Consider the following 18465-nt stretch of genomic DNA (forward strand, 5'->3'; position numbering starts at 1 on the left):
ATGTAGAGTCTGAGAATAGACATTCAGAAATAGATGACTGCATCACTCCTGAAATATTCAGCATTTATCATGTTTAATGGCAGACTAACCACACAGAGACCACCAGGTTGAAACAATAGTATTTGATTTGACGAAGGCCTTAGATATTTAGAATAATTTTTTAGCCTATAATGCGGAGCACTGTGCTCAAGTCATGTAGCCACTGGTTAGATGATCTCTACTTAAGCTGGAGGTTTGGTGCCATGTGTTTTAGAAACGACTCTGTCTGTGTCACAAGCTCAGTGCTTATTCTTCCTCTCTGAAAAGCCCAGCTGAGGCCAGGTCAGGCATTTGGCAGGGCCTAGAGAATTCTCTAGAGAGACGTGAGCGTTTCCACACTGGGTCATTATTAATTACTGCTGACGTGTGTCACAGAGAGAGAAGCTACATGTCAAATGCAGCAAATACGGCTCTTTTGTTGTCTATTCTCTCTTTAATGTGCAGGTGAATGAATCAGTGTGGTGTGCTGTTAGCTCCTCACTGCTATTGTATGATGATTGATTGTGTGAAGGTGGAAGTTGATAATATTGTTTGCCAGATTGTGCTCATTTGCTTTTTTGTATATCAGACTTTTCTTCCTCTCCACTGTTTATTGTAACAGACATAAAACCTCTCAATTGAATCAGAATAATTGTTTAAATGTGTGTACATAAAAGGAATCTACAATATACTCCTTCACATATTCACATTATACACAATATAGATTCTTATTTGCTCTGTTTCACTTCTTGTAAACCCACCAATGCATTCACAATGCATTCTTTAATAAATAATAGAACAATAGTATTGAGTATGATGGTCAAGTTTGCTGTCTTAATAGGTAACAGTAACCACAAAGAAGTTACTGACTGATGTGATTATTATTGGTCAGTGATATGAACAAGATTGGACGATCAAATTCCACTTCTTTCCTCTAATAAGAATAATGATGATGACACGCTGTTTATTAGACTTCAAATACCAGCATTAGATTTCATTTCTGGCAAATTTTATTTAATCTATTTAATTTCATATCTATTTAATTTCATATATGCCGATGTTATCCAAAACGATTTGAAAATTTTGAAATATTTGATACTTTACCTGGTACATTATTGCTTTTTTGAAAGTGTATGTGTGTGTGTATATATATATATATATATATATATATATATATATATATATATATATATATGTGTGCGTGTGCATATGTGCGTGTGCGTGCGTGTGTGTGTGTGCTCGTACGTGTGTGTTTTTGTGACTTATGAGGATACAAATTTGTATAATGACATGGGTATGACATAGATATTACAAGGAGAAGGTGATTTATGAGGACATTCTCAGTGTCCCCATAATTCAAAAGGCTTATAAATCATACAGAATGAGTTTTTTTGAGAAAGTACAAATGCACAAAGTTTCCTGTAAGGGGTAGGGTTGGTGTAGGGCAATAGAATATACGGTTTGTACAGCATAAAAACCATTACGCCTATGGAATGTCCCCACAATTCACAAAAACAAACATGTGTATATACAGACACACTCACACACACACACACACACACTTTAAATCAGTTAGATTTAATGAATAGTTTTTAATGAACATTTAATGACTGAAGGTCCGAAATGAAAGATGAATGAAGCAGGTCTAATGACTGATTTGATGTATTGTTTTTTTTCAATAATGACTAAATGACTAATAATGACTAAAACATCTCAAATATAGAACAGAATTTGTATTTGCTGATCAGGTGCTCAGATGGAGGATGAAACATGTCGAGATGGCAACGATATTTATAGTTTGTACTGTATTCTGGTTGAGTTCTTTTTTAAAAAGGTTTTTATTTGGGCATGTTATGTAATGAAATAGTTTGATAAACTGCTGATTTTGGACTGTTGACAGCACAGTTTGTGGCCTCCTCTTGATGCTGTCATAACTGAACTGACTGTTACATTCTTGTTAGCAGATGAGTATTGAGGTGTGGTCATGTGGACGGCTGCCAGTGAACTCTCCACGCCTTCATATACTCACAGTGTGTGTGTGTATGCGATAGATTTGCAGAAAGTCAATATTAGCTACTTTATAATTTATTATAATATATTCATATTATTGTAATAATACTATTTTTTATATTTTTGATAGTGGATGTTATGATGGCAGTGACTGGCATCAGTGGCAGACTTCAAGAAAGTCAATAAAACATTCCTCATAATTATTGTTGTCATGTTTCTCTGGGATACGTGCTGTCATTTGACCGTTCCAGGGAGAAGCCAGTGTTTTACTGAACAGACTGGTACTCAGGTCATGAAGTCCCAACAAATCAAACAGCTTTCACAGGCCATAACGGCCATTTGGCACAGACCAAGAGTTTGCTCTGTTTCTCCAGGACCGTTGACATGGAAGCACTGGTTGAGCGTCTGGAGCAGGCAGTAATTCGTCTGGAGGCGGTGGCGGTCAAACTGCAGAACTGTCCTGGGGGTTTGGTCAACGGAGATATCAGCAGCATTTTCAACGGAGGTACCAGAAGTACAACACATCCTGACAGCAGTTCTGAATTATTCAATATATTAATAGGTTTTTATTTATAAAAGATAAAAAGCTGTTGTGGTCTGTTTTGATGAGTCCACAGGGCATTGTCTGTACAGATTATCTTAAGGAGAAGACCTCTGACTTTTAGGGGATTTTTTTCTTCATGGGAAAAATATTCTCATAGGAACAGAGTGGCATTAGCCTTGGCGAACTGCACATTGACAAAGTCTGAAATATATAATGGATATGGATGTCAGTAAATGGGATTTCTGAACTCTCTCTTCTGCTTCCTCCAGTTTCAAGTTTGTGTGGGCAATTCAGTGTTTTCACAGTGTCTTTTTTAGTGATAGATTATATTTAGTTTGACCAAACTTTTTTCCAAATTGTTCTACTTGAGTTATTGCTTCTGTAATAAGTGATTTAAATAGTGGAATTATTACTAATAATAACAATAACATTTATATTAATCATAATAAAACTAATTATAGCGACGGTAATAATTTTAATATTAATTAAATTGAGAACTTTGTATTGTGCACTGGTGTTGCCTTATATTAGCTACTGTGTGGAGGTGTGGGGAAACACATATCAAAGCAACACAAAGTCACTCTTCTTATTACAAAAGAGAGTCATACGAATTATATTTAAAACAGATTATAGAGAGCATACAAATGCTTTATTTTTTGGCTCTAAACTGTTAAAATTTAAAGAATTGGTTGAATTACGGACACTTATTGTTATGTTTAAAGCAAAAGATAAAATATTGCCCACAAACCTTCAACACTTGTTTATCCTTATAGAAAATGAAGGAAGAAGAAAGGGACATTTTAAGTATCCAATTGTAAGGACAACAGCAAAACAAAAGTGTACTTCAGTGGTGGGAGTGAAAGTTTGGAATTCTCTGCTAAATGAACTAAAGCAATGTAAAAATATATTTCAGTTTAAAAAAGGATTTAAAGAGAAAACAATGGATTTATATGAACATTTATAGAAATTGATGATTATGATGATGATGGTTGTGATTATGGTTTGCTTTTGCTTTGGATGAATACTTATATAAATTGATGATGATGATGATGATGGTTGTTATCATGGTTTGCTTTTGCTTTGGAATTTGTGTCGGGTTGATGTTTTTGGTTTCTAGTTTGTTCATTTGTTATCGTCATGTATTGATGGGGACTTGATATGTTGAGTTTTTGGAAATGACTTTTTTGGTGTTTTTTTTTTTTTTTTGAGGGGGCAGGAAATATAAGATATTCTTCATCCTGCCTTCTTTTCATCATGGTTTTATAAATTATATGAATGAGGATGATGAAGTAAGTTTTGTGGGAAAAAAAAAAAAATCCATGAATGAAATAAACATAAACATACATACATACATACAATTCTTATGTTCAGCAATAAGATTTTTGTTGTAGTTATTTTATTTTAGTCATTTTTTTGTCAAATATCTTAAAAACAAACAACAAATAAATTATACACTAAATATAATGGAGTCTGTAAACTGAATTTGCATATCATGTATTAAATTCAAACCCATCTGATTGTCTTAAAAAAAGAACATAGTTGAACTCTTTGTTATATTGTCTTGTCAAAAATCTCAAAATCCCCAACAATGAATGGCATTTCAAAACATCTTCTGTTGGATGTGTTGCTTGTTCTGTTTATTTTGTTGAATTAATGTTGTTTATTAGATTCTGTTAATTCTGTTTTGTTGATCTCTCTCTTTCTTTGATTTTAAGGTGAATCCGAAAACATGGAGGAGTTTGATGACTTGCTGAGGGGTTCAGTGTCTGAATATTTGAGGACCAGCACAGCTATTGGTGGAGATGTGGCTAAGCATGTAAGTGCAAGCGTTTGTGAATGTCACTGTCAATGCAGATTTTACAGAGAGACAGCCAGGAATTCTGACAGAAGATGAGCCGAGGTAGATAATATAAGAGTGAAGTCATTCTGTTAAGAGCTCTTAGTTTATAGTACCAAATGACTGCACAGACTCACAGATGTCCAACCGTCAGCCCAACAGTACAGCTGCTGAGGGAGCTCACAGCTGTTACTTTCCAGGTTCACATAACTCTGCTATATTTGACAATTGGCTTTGTGCTCTTCTGTTTCCCTGCAGCTTTGTTAAATCCATTCGCATCATAAATGGAAAATGTTTTAATATAAACAAATAAAAAGGTGTGTTTGATAAGGATTGGATATAGGTGCTATATAATACATACATCCTCCGGGGATGGGGGATATATAGACAGTGTTACAGGTGTTCATTTAGTTCAGTTAGAGAACAGACAATTAAAGATTGAAGAATTAAAGAAATTAATTCATTTTTATTTGTTTCTATTGTTGGGCGATATGACAAAAAAAAAAAAAATCTTGATTTTTCTCAGAACATTTGACCAATTCTCGATTTTGTACGATTTTAACAAGTCAGCTTGAAAATGTAACTACAACTTGATTCAAGCAACTTTTACTTAAGTAGCCCTCTAGTTAAAGAAAATTCTATTCTAAGTGCACCACACATGAAGTTGTCATCATGATGTAAATGTTAAACAAATCACTAAATATCTTTGCAGAAAAGATGCATGAACTACAACTACATCTTGTACAAACTTTTCTTATGCATATTATATGTTCAGAAATAATACTAAGAAAAATGTATAAGAAAAATGCTTAAAAAAATTCTCAAGCAATTCAAATTCAAAATGACTGAAGGTATAATACCTAGAGTGCTATTATTAACTATAAAGGCTCTGTAAAACAATGAACAGCAGTTTTCAGCCTGTCACCCTGATTCAAACATGAAATATCAGACATACAGTAGTAGTTCTTCAAGGTTTTTTATTCGATTACGCTGCTTTTCCATTGTTTTTTCTATGTAAACATGGACACGATTGACTGTTGCGCTCGTGTCTCTCGCAGCGTCTCGTGCATGAAACGGCTTTCTAAAAACACGGCGCTCTAGTTATTAAAAGCTGTTTAACTCCCATCTTCTTGCATTTTTTCCTATTCCACTGCCCGCGTCGCATCTTTGGGAACACAAAAGCACATTCTGTGTGAATGACACCTAGAGAGCATCACACGTAAGCGGTTAAGCATTTGCACCGACATGCGGTTGGATCGTTCTTTTCTCTTTACTGTTATTGTCAAAGTGTCTAATTCTAGCATTTGGTAATATTTCTATACAAAATTCCTCGATTCCTCGATTTATACAAAATTTAATTGTGGCAAAACATTAAATTCGAATTAATCGATAAAATCGCCCAGCCATAGCCACAGTGTTTGCTTATTTTTACTTTATTTCAATTTTTTTGTGTAATTTCTTTTATTTTACATTAAGGTGTATTCCGTGCCTCCAGGCTTTATTCGTTCTGTTTCTTAGTCATTTGGTTCCACAGCGTTTGCTGATTTTCAAGGTTTTTTTACATTTAAACATTTTGTAAGTTTGTTATTTTATATTAGGCTTATAGCATGGTAGTGATGTATTTTTATTTGTTTTGTTAATAAAAGTCCCATGTTTATTGCAGACAATTTGTCGTTGTAAGTTATAGATAAGCAATTGACTGGAAATGAAAGTGAAAGTAAAATGCACACGGGCATTTATAAGCTATTTAAAAGCGAAGGAAAGTGAGAGGGAAAACTCCAACAAACTTTGTAAAACCAAACTGTATTATGCAACTCGCCGGCATTGTATCTGTGGCCAAAATAAATATGATTTATGCCTCCGCTCAGCGCGCACACTCGGAGCCAGGCATATGACGCAGTTGTGCATTTACCAGGCGACCAATGCCAATGCCGTGCTAGATGGAATTAAACCATTTACATTACCCATTTTCCGAACAAGCGAGCCAGATATATGGTTTTGTTTTGAAAGAGAAAAAAAGTATATAGCTGGACTCAGTCGAGACCAACTAGAACATTTGGCGAGTCCAAAGACCAAGTCCGAGACAAGTCCGAGTCCAAATACCAACAAGTCCGAGACGATAGAAAAACGTCTTGAGACTGGACTCGAGTACTACAGCCCTAGCGAGTAGTCCGTTACACATTTTCCCTGTGTGTTAACGTCGGTATTTATGACTGTGTCTGACTTGACTCTTGGTAATGTATTTCGCCTCGCCCCCAAAACATATGATTCGACTATCAGTCGAATATCGGCAAGATTTGAAAATTCCGATTCGACTATGAAAATCCTTAGTCTGGGACACCCCTAATCTTGTGTATCATTATAAATGTCTTTATTGTGACATTTCATTTATTGAATGCATCCCTGCTGAATAAAAGTATCCATTTTTTTTCACGGTAATAGTTTCTTTCAAATACCGAAACTTTTGAATTGTAGTGTATCTTAAAGGTCACTCTTTTTGCTTAGAAATTTCGAGATCTCAACAATGTCACACTGTTTTCAGATTTGCCAAAATACAAAAATCTGCAATCAAGTCAAAAATTTCAGTGCGAACTAAAAAAATTCTCATCAGTCTCTTGACCAAGCTACTGGCAATTGACAATAATTTTATAATAAGATAAACATTTAACTAAAATGTCCTGGTCATTATCTTCATCAGAATTAATGTGCATTTGCTCCATAAGAGCTCTTACCATCAATCATTTGTCAGTAAGTGCTTCTGTCTCATCTGTCCTAACACAAGGTACTTTTCAAGTTGATGGCCTGCAAACAATATCTGAAATGTTAGGGCTTCTTTTTGACTGACAGTACATAACGGTCTATATGGCTTACATTTCATGTCCAGTCGCTACCGATTGGTAACTAAAGAGTTGCTTGAGAAATGAGGCGCTGGACAATGTACTTAGTGTACACAGAGGCACAGTGGCTCATTCTAGTGATGGAATGTAATATTATGCAAAGAGGGAGAGAGGACGGGTGAAAAGAGCAGAAAGAAAGTGGGAGAAGGATGTATGTGTCCTCTTTGTTAACACTGGAATTCTCCTCAAGCTCAACTCAGAGAGGAAACATTTCTCTTTTGGTCTAATAAGAGATGAGAAATGGCTCTTTGAGTGTGTGTGCGGGATCTTTCGCACAGTGAAAAGAGGCTGTCTGCGCTAAATGTTTGTGGTCTGTGTGGATGTGCTCTTTTGGAGGGTTTTCAAACTTTTTCAGATATGATTTATAGTGTGTAAAATAGTAAGTTTACTGTAAATTAGGACAACTTGTCATTTTCAAAAATAAATAATTGTTTTTTGTTTTTTTAATGTTTTACAATATAATATGGAAAATATTATATTTTCTATATCTATTTAAATAATAATATAATAAACTATTTATTTAAATAATATGCAGTATAAAAAAAAGGGGTCAAGGGTCAGTAAGATTTGTTTTCGTTGTTCCAAGATTAAAATATTAAACAGCACTGTTATCAGCATGATTATAATAATAAATGTTTCTTGAGCACTAAATCAGCATATCAGTATGAATTATGAAGGATCATGTGACACTGAAGACTGGAGTAAACTGACTGCTGAAAATTCAGCTTTGCATCACAGGAAGAATTAAAGTATAATTAAATTGTAATAATATTTTACAATATTACTGTTATTACTTTATGTTTGGTCAAATAAATGTAGCGAGCATAAGAGACTTCTGTCAAAAACATTAAAAAATCATTCCAAACTTTGAAAGATGTACTTAATTCTATGTATTATAATACTTAAAAAATAAGATTTATTATATTTTTTTCTTTACCCAATATTAGAATCTTAGAGGAACATCTTCAGTTTAATTTATGCCTTTGTATTGAAATGTGCAATCAAAAACCCAGATTGAAACATGACATGTTTATATATGTGAAACTGTAATAAACTACAGTATGATTGCCCAGTTATTGTGTTTCGATTCAGTTAAGATTGGCATCAAACTTCTTAAAAGAGTTCTAGAAAGAGATTGCATACAATGTCCCTTTCTCCTCTGCCATACACTGCTGGTCTGAACCACAGCCTGATTGCCTTGATTTAACCGCAGAGGTGACCTTTTGAACCTGAAAGTGTGGGAATTACCGATGATAAATCCCGTGAAGTGTCTTTACCTCGAAAGGCAACATTCACCAATCTAAGTTTTTCATCAGTGCTGAAAGAGATGGGCTGGGAGAGGGTTTTATCTCCTATAGTCAGCTCCTTTTAAGGTAAAACAGACCTCTGGCTTTCCCCATGTTCTGCAAGAGGAAGTCTTTTCCTAAATGTAGGATTTACCTCAATTTGTGTGTATGTGTGTGTGCAGCTGAGGGTTCAGTTCTATCCAAGTAGGTTTTACTTCATTTAGGCGCTTTTCTAACTTTGGTACTTTATGTCCCCAAGGTTGATTTTTATATAACAGAACTTTTTATTATATAAAGGTCACATTAAATCTTTCTTCAAATATGTCTATACCTTTCATACTTCATTTTTGCTGCTTCTCAAATGCCCTTTATCGATGTTGTTTGATCATTGTCCCAGAACCAGACTTTTAACTCTTAAAATCCATCATAAAAATATTTTCACATTCTAAATAATATGGTTAATTTGAAAACAGAGTGAAATATATAAAAAAAGATCGAATTTAATGGAATTTCAAAATGTTTTGTGTGAACATTATATTAAAGAAAGCAAAAAAAGGTCAATATCACTTGTGAAAAGAATATTTATATATTAATGTTTTAGACATTATTTACATTTCACATATTTATTAAAAGAATGTTATTGCGAGCTTTTCAATTCAAAAATTTCCTTTGCAAAATTATGCAATACATGCAAAATCATAATTTAATTGTGTGTATACATAAAATGCTAGGTGAAAATTAGCCTTGGAAAGACAAAGGCATTTTATTGTAAAAAGTTTCATAATGTAGTTCCTCCACAAAATGCTATTAAGTACAGTACTATTATAAATATATAATAAATAAATTTGTTGTTGCTTGAATTTTTTTTATCCAACAGGCAGAGATGGTGAGCAATGCCCTTCAGGTCCAGCGTGCTTTCCTCAAAATGGCCATGACACACAAGGAGCCAGCAAAGGTATAACCAAACCAATATACATATGATTTCATACATTTAAACTAGATGTAACCTTACGACGTGACATTTCACAGGTTTATGGTCATGAAGTAATTCAGGGATACCCAATCCTGCTCTTAGAGGGCCACTGTCCTGTAGAGTTTAGCTCCAACCTCAATTAAACAGACCTGAACCAGCTAATCAAGGTCTTCCTATGCATATAGAAACTTCCAGGTAAGTGTGTTGAGGCAAGTTGGAGCTAAACGCTGCAGGATAGTGGCCCTCTAGGGCCGAGTTTGGACACCCCTGAAGTAACCACTTGCATTGAAGCACTGTTAGCACATCTCACACTACAGAGTTTGTCATATTTAAAACACCATAATAACAATGTTTAGCTTGACTAAAAGTGCCTGCTGGGAGAGTCTCTTCAGCAAATGACCCATATGACTCTTGAGTCGGTGCAGTCTCAACAGATGTCTACCTGAAATTTAAAGTTGCGACGAAACGGATGTCTTGTATCTGTATTGTGACATAAGTTTGAGTGAAACATAAGTCACAATATAGAAGAAAAGTGGGGTGGGGGACTTGCTTTTATTTGCTGGTTGCTGATTAAATGGAGACAAATTGGTTAAAGCCTAAATAATGCTTCTGTTTTAACATAAACACAGACTAAATGACTGAGGAGGTTTAGCACATACATCACTAGAGACTAGAGAGATGTCTGTCATTTCTCTGTAAGATTGACTTATGGCATTTTGATTAAGAAGTCCAAAAAAAAAAAAACCTGAATGGATAAATTGTCACAATGAGATCAATGTATTGAACGTATTTAGAAAATAGTTAGGGTGCATTTTCATTTCATGCCGACTGTGAAGATCACCAAAAGTGAGATTTCTGTCATTATTTACTCACCCTCATGTTTCAGATTTAAATGTTATTTTTCTTATGAGGAAAATTAAAACACGTCTTTTTTTCCAGGTAAAGATTTTCCAAATAGATGGAATAATGGACCTAAACTTTTTTTTTTTTTATCACACAAAGCTATTATGTGTTTCTGAAGACTTGAAATCTTGTGCTTACCATTTTAAAGTTTCTTTACTGAGTAAATAATGACAGAATTTTTATTTTGGGTGAACTGTCCCTATAAATGAACAATTTTGAACATTTGCTGAACATTTACTCACCCTCAGGCCATCCAAGATGTAGATTCTTCATCAGAACAGATTTGGAGAAATTTAGTATTCCATCACTTACTCACCAATGGATCCTCTGCAGTGAATGGGTGCCGTCAGAATGAGAGCTCAAACAGCTGATAAAAACAACTCAGTAATACACACGACTCTAGTCCATCATTGAATCTCTTGTGAAGCAAAAAGCTGTGTTTAAAAAATCAATTAATTTAAACATTTTAACATTAAAATGCCACAAAAAGTCTACAATCCATAATAATGCTTCCTCCAATGAAAAAGTCAATCCTCTGTTGTCCTCTATCATCAATATCCACCGACATATTTGTTTAAAACTGTTTTGGAGTGTTTCACTTGTCAACTTCTGAATCAGACAACTTTTTCACTGGAGAGAGCAATATTATGGAAAGAGGACTTTTATTTTAGCCAAGAGCAATGGTTTAAAGTTAATACGTCTTAATGATGATTTTGTTTATTACAAACCAGCAGATTTTCGCTGCATGAGGTTATTGTGATGTTTTTATCAGTTGTTTGGAATCTCATTCTGACGGCACCCATTCACTGCAGAGGATCCATTGGTGAGCAATTAATGTGATGCAAAACATTTCAAAATCTGTTCCGATGAAGAAACAAACTCATCTTGAATGTCCTGAGGGTTAGTAAATTTACAGATTTTAATTTTGGGGTGAACTTTTCCTTTAAGGGTGATATAAATTCAGTGCTTTTCAACTTAAAAGCTCTATTCCGCTATAATGCCGACCTCTTACTCTCCTCCATACTATTCTGAGCGATGTGGTCAGCCATGCGACTATGGTTTCTGTTCACATAGGGATTACATCTCCCGTTTTAAAAAATGCCAATGCGACACATTCCCAATGCATTCACACAGTAGCCAGGGGGAAGTGCAGGGGGCCAGTGTGATGTCATGTCATCGGACTTTGGTTCACATTGCCCAAACAGGAAGAAGATCTCAGACCAAAGGCTATTGGATGAAAGTAGGATGGAGAATCAAACACTGGATACACAAGTGGTAGGAAAAGCGCTGTAGCAGGACTGTTTGTGATATTTAGTGTGTTTTTCTGTTTTTTTATTTAGATTTTAAAAGTGATTCCTGTTTAATTTGAACACCGATTCAATATTTATTGCACTCAATGTGATTAACCAACTGAAGGCCAAATCTCTGATCTGTATGTGACAAACTAATGGCCATTGGCAGAAAATCCCATGAGACAAGATGTTTGTCTTGCACCGTTTGCGCAACAGACGTAAATTATACCTTAAATCATGCGACTTGTTATGGAGAATTGTGCTATTCCTTTTCTAAGCAGACCTAATGCTTATTAAAATGATCCTATAAAAAATCCTATAGACTTGCATTGAGGAATAACAACCTAGCAGTAACAATCTCGCATTATAGTGGTTATAACTAACAATTAAATAAAAACAAATGGATCGGTCAAATGCATTGGTGAGGGGAGGAGGGTATTTCTGGAAATGGATTCCCACAAATCTGAATGGAAAAAAAACTCAACCTGAATTAGATATGCTAAGAAAAGACTGGCAACTATCTTTTTAGTACTCTACTGTACACACATTCACACCAGCTCAGCTTCACAATAATTCACAAATACGTTTTTTCTGTTCATGCATATATAAATATATCCTACAAACATTCTCTCACTCACACACACTATGTTTAGCCATTGTTCCTCTCCATCAGTAGTGTGAAGTGCGTGTAGCTCCCAGGAGGGATGCTGGACAGTTGCCCTAAACCTCTGGCTTTTCTCTCTCTCTGTATATGTGTGTGTGGGACTGTGCTTGCATTCTGTGGCTTTTTATGGGCATGTTCTATATTTGAGTTGGTGTGTGTCTGTGGCTTAGGTCACGTGACAGGCCTGTCGCTCGGTGAGGAGTGTTTGTGTGGCCTGTAGACCGCAGCTGTTTCTCTCTAATTCCTCTTATAACATAGTTGTTCACAGTCAAAATGCATCGCACTGTGACTGACCATAATGTCTGTTCAGAGGATATTTATCCATATCTTAAATTCTGAAAATATTTTACGTAAATTGTAATTTCCATAGTTCATAAAGTAAATATGTGTCCAATTATTTATCTATATTTTTATTTCATTAAATTACAATTATTTAATTTAAATTAAAGTGTAGTATGTAGTTTATATATATTGTAATTGATGTTTTTCATATGTATCCAATTATATATCTGGAGTTATTTTATTTTATTACTTTATTTAAAATTAAATTTCATATTATTTAAGTACATTCATATACATTTTTATATATATAAATAAAGTAAATTAAACCTATATATATATATATATATATATATATAATATATAGGTTTAATTTACTTTAAATATATACATGGCTGTCCACTGCCCCGGGTGTGTGTTCACTACTGTGTGTACACTTGGATGGGTTAAATGTAGAGCACAAATTCTGAGTATGGGTCACCATACTTGGCCACACACCACTTCCCTTCACCTTTATATATATATATTTATGTGTGTGTGTGTGTATATGTATGTATATATATATTTAAAGTAAATTAAACATATATACACATACAAGCCGAATTCCGGAAAAAAATCACATGACATGTGATGACATTTCAAATCACATGAGCCAATATTTTATTCACAATAGAACATAGATAACAAAAAAAAATGTTTACATGGAGAAATTTTACACTTATCCACTAAATGAGCTCATTTCAAATTTGATGCCTGCTACAGGTCTCAAAAAAGTTGGCACAGGGGCAACAAAGGGCTTAAAAAGCAAGAAATATTGGAAAGATTCAGCTGGGAGAATATCTAGCAACTAATTAAGTTAACTGATATCAGGTCTGTAACATAAAAGGGATGTCTTAGAGAGGCAGAGTCTCTCAGAAGTAAAGATGGGCAGAGGCTCGCCAATCTGTGAAAGAGTGCGTAAACATTTTTTTGAATACTTTAAAAACAACGTTCCTCAATGTCAAATTGCAAAGGCTTTGCAAATCTTATCATCTACAGTGCATAACATCATCAAAAGTTTCAGAGAAACTGGAGAAATCTCTGTGCGTAAGGGACAAGGCTGAAGACCTTTGTTGGATGCCCGTAGTCTTCGGGCCCGCAGACAACACTGCATCTCTCATCGGCATGATTCTGTCTTTGACATTACTAAATGGGCCCAGGAATACTTCCAGAAACCACTGTCGGTAAATACAATCCGCCGTGCCATCTACAGATGCCAACTAAAGCTCTGTCGTACAAAAAGGAAGCCATTTGTGAACATAGTCCAGAAGTGCCGTTGTGTCCTGTGGGCCAAGGCTAATTTAAAATGAACTGTTTCAAACTGGAAAAGTGTTCTATGGTCAGACAAGTCCAAATTTGACATTCTTGTTGGAATTCACAGCTTTCAAACTGTTTTGAAAAGAAGAGGAGATGCTACACCATGGTAAACATGCCCCCGTCCCAACTATTTTGAGACCTGTAGCAGGCATCAAATTTGAAATGATCAAATTTTGTGCATAAAATTGTAAAATTTATCAGTTTAAACATTTGTTATGTTATCTATGTTCTATTGCGAATAAACTATTGGCTCATGTTATTAGAAATTCTTTTAGTTTTGATTTTATTCAAATTTAAAAAACGTCCCAACATTTCTGGAATTCGGGTTGTGTATATATATATATATATATATATATATATATACAGTGGTGTGAAAAAGTGTTGGCCCCCTTCCTGAATTTTTATTTTTTTGCATGTTTGTCACACTTTAATGTTTCAGATCATCAAACAAATTTAAATATTAATCAAAGATAACACAAGTAAACACAACATGAAGTTTTTTATTATGAAGGGAAAACAAAATCCAAACCCACATGGCCCTGTGTGAAAAAGTGCTTGCCCCCTAAACCTAATAACTGGTTGGGCCACCATTAGCAGCAACAACTGCAATCAAGCGTTTGCGATAACTTGCAATGAGTCTGTTACAGCGCTGTGGAGAATTGTTGTAATTCAGCCACATTGGAGGGTTTGAGCATGACCGCCTTTCTAAGGTCATGCCACAGCATCTCAATAGGATTCAGGTCAGGACTTTGACTAGGCCACTCCAAAGTCTTCATTTTGTTTTTCTTCAGCCATTCAGAGGTGGATTTGCTGGTGTGTTTTGGATCATTGTCCTGCTGCAGGACCCAAGTTTGCTTCAGCTTGAGGTCACGAACAGATGGCCAGACATTGGGTCTCATTCACTAAATTTTTGCGTGAAATGTGCGTACGGACGTTTTCACTAATAAATCATGATTCATCAAAAACTTTCGTACTAAAATTTATTCTAAATGTACGAAAAAATACAACTTATACCACACGTACGCAATAATCATGTACGCTCGGGGCCTTGTAAGCATGTATAAAGAACCCCATATATAATTAGATATGTTATGTAGGGTGGGTGAAAAGTAACTAGACGTTAAAATTGATAATAAAGTATAATTAGAGGTCCAATTATATATATATATATATATATATATATATATATATATATATATTTATTTATATATATATATATATATATAATTAGAGGTCCAAACAACAAATCACCTGATCTATCCTTATATAAACGGTGATTATTGTTTCTCACCTTGTGTTTGGAGGCATGGCACACTTGGTACTGCTTGAAGGCATTGCGGCGCGTGCTCTAAGGAGAGAGCGCGTCTTTAGAGAGCGCACAGCAGGGCCGGCGCCAAGAGGGGCACTCGCGGGCCGTGGCCCCCCATACGAGTTACTGTGCCTCCCCACTTTCCATCCTCTCCCATCCTTGCTGAACGTGATCGATATTGAAAGCGAAAGTACTGATAAAACAGCGCACATAAGAAAGCAATTGAACGATTTAGTGAGCGTCAGCAACTGCACGCGATCACAGATTGCACGCTCTTCACGAATACACCCCCCCCCCCCCCCCACACACACACACACACAACATGATTTGTGCCCCCCCCTAGAAATTTAAATGCCCCCTCGATGGAGGTGCCCTGGCGCCGGCTCTGGCGTACAGATATGTTTGCTGAGAGTGACGAATGGCTGTTCAGTTGCTTTTAAATAACACATTTTTTCTGGCTTCCACCTCAGACAGCAAAACCTCACGTTCATTATCGTTAAAGTTATTTTTCTTTGTCTTTTGTTTCGGTGCCATAATTGTCTTTCTCTAGACGAGTGCCGCTTTGTGGAAAGCCCTTATATGGAGCTGGTTTGGGCGTGTATTATGCTAATCACTAACCTCGTGCACGCGGGCGCTCTTTTAGAAGACTCCAGATTCACTAACAGAAGAACAAGTTTAAGAACAAGCTCATGTGCGTACGCACGTGTTGTGAATTAGGCGGAAAGTTTTCGTGAGAAGTTCAAATGTGCGTATAAATACAAAAAACGTACGCACTTATTAGTGAATGAGACCCATTGTCTTTCAGGATTTTTGGTAGACAGCTGAATTCATGGTTCCATTTATCACAGCAAGTCTTCCAGGTCCTGAAGCAGCAAAACAGCCCCAGACCATCACACTACCACCACCATATTTTACTGTTGGTATGATGTTCTTTTTCTGAAATGCTGTGTTACTTTTACGCCAGATGTAATGGGACACACACCTTCCAAAAAGTTCAACTTTTGTCTCGTCAGTCCACAGAGTATTTTCCCAAAAGTCTTGGGGATCATCAAGATGTTTTCTGGCAAAACTGAGACGAGCCTTTATGTTCTTTTTGCTCAGCAGCGGTTTTTTGTCTTGGATCTCTGCCATGCAGGCCATTTTTGCCCAGTCTCTTTCTTATGGTGGAGTCATGAACACTAATCTTAACTGAGGCAAGTGAGGCCTGCAGTTCTTTAGATGTTGTTGTGGGGTCTTTTGTGACCTCTCGGACGAGTCGTCGTTGCGCTCTTGGGGTAATTTTAGTCGGCCGGCCACTCCTGGGAAGGTTCACCACTGTTCCATGTTTTCGCCATTTGTGGATAATGGCTCTCACTGTGGTTCGCTGCAGTCCCAAAGCTTTAGAAATGGCTTTATAACCTTTTCCAGACTGATAGATCTCAATTACTTTCTTTCTCATTTGTTCCTGAATTTCTTTGGATCTCAATATGATGTGTAGCTTTTGAGGATCTTTTGGTGTACTTCACTTTGTCAGGCAGGTCCTATTTAAGTGATTTCTTGATTGCGAACAGGTGTGGCAGTAATCAGGCCTGGGTGTGGCTAGAGAAACTGAACTCAGGTGTGATAAACCAGTTATGTTTTAACTGGGGGGAGGGGGGCAAACACTTTTTCACACAGGGCCATGTGGGGTTGGATTTAGTTTTGCCTTCATAAAAAAAAAACCTTCATTTAAAAACTGCATGTTGTGTTTACTTGTGTTATCTTTGATTAATATTTAAATTTGTTTGATGATCTGAAACATTAAAGTGTGACAAACATGCAAAAAAATTAAAAATCAGGAAGTGGGCCAACAATTTTTCACACCACTGTATATATATATATATATATATATATATATATACACATATATATATATACACATATATATATATATATATATATATATATATATATATATATACACATATATATATATATATATATATATACACATATATATATATATATATATATATATATATATATATACATGCATGCAAATACAAACACATACAAACACACACACACACATACACACACGTACTGACAGTGTATTTCAGTGTGAATCAGTGCTTTCTTGCCGTGTAATTCATAATCTGTTGAGAATGCTCTTAGCTCTGGCTCCATTCATAGCTCAGAGATAGGCAGGCTATTTCTGTTCTTCTCCGTGGCTAAGCATGTTGGGAAGGGAAGTTCAGAATGATGCTGGAAAGGTACTTGCACTTCGGACAGCGCCATAACAAGGGCTGTAATGTCAGAGTATGGATGAAAGAGGTGCCTTTGTTCACAGAAATGAAAATCATGTGCATGTTGTTATGGGAGGAATTTATGTAAATACGGTTTTACCCTCTCTCTTTCGCTCCCCCTCGCTCTTTATCGCTTTGTGTCACACTCACACATACACAACTCAAGCCACAGCAACCGTCGACAGTTCGACCTTGTTGACACCAAAAACCAATGATGAGTCACATTCAGCCACAAAATGTGTGAATATAGATGAATAAATACAAATTGTGTCAACATATACTGTCTAACACACACCGTCTGCCTTGCTTGTTTATCTGTCACTTATTTGACATGGTTGAAGTCAGGTCAACTGTGATTTCTTGTGATTTGCACATGAACACAAGTTCAGCCTGAACTGATGAGTCTGACTGAAAACAAGAAGCGGTATTTTTAGTCCAGAGAAGTCAGTCGTCCTCTTTCTCCCACCGAGTTCTTGTGAAATGGACTGAAATAGTGGACATGGCAACTGATTGAACACAAGCATAAATATAAAAACGTTCATTTAACAAAAGGAAACAGTGTGTTCCCTTTCCCCCTTGTTCAGAGGTAAACTGTAAACATCAGTACAGGACAGGGCCTTACAAGGCGAGGGGGATCTCCCCATCACGGCCTGGAATGCTGAGTGGGAGGGAGGTGAAGCTTGCTGGACATTTCATTGGAAAAAACGGTCCCACTATTAAAAGTCCGCTTGGGTGCCTCAGGCTCTGTGTTTTTCTCTGTGCTTGCAGAAAAGGCCCAATGAAATCAAAATTGGATTTACTGTGCAGTAGATTTTTCTGTTTGTTTAATTTTA

The 18465-nt window shown here is 35.9% G+C and overlaps 1 protein-coding gene across 1 annotated transcript in view; it reads left to right on the forward strand.

The window, feature by feature from the left end:
- LOC306847507 (adenylyl cyclase-associated protein 2-like) overlaps window positions 1-18465 on the forward strand; it is a 32142-nt gene that overhangs the window by 1807 nt on the left and 11870 nt on the right. The window contains exons 2-4 of the mRNA XM_079381464.1: window positions 2403-2533; window positions 4288-4388; window positions 9470-9547. Of these exons, the coding sequence (XP_079237590.1) occupies window positions 2413-2533; window positions 4288-4388; window positions 9470-9547 (300 nt within the window). The 5' untranslated portion in view covers window positions 2403-2412. The remainder of the gene's footprint in view (window positions 1-2402; window positions 2534-4287; window positions 4389-9469; window positions 9548-18465) is intronic.

Source organism: Barbus barbus (genome assembly GCF_936440315.1).
Source record: "Barbus barbus genome assembly, chromosome: 27".
NCBI classification, from domain to species: domain Eukaryota; kingdom Metazoa; phylum Chordata; class Actinopteri; order Cypriniformes; family Cyprinidae; genus Barbus; species Barbus barbus.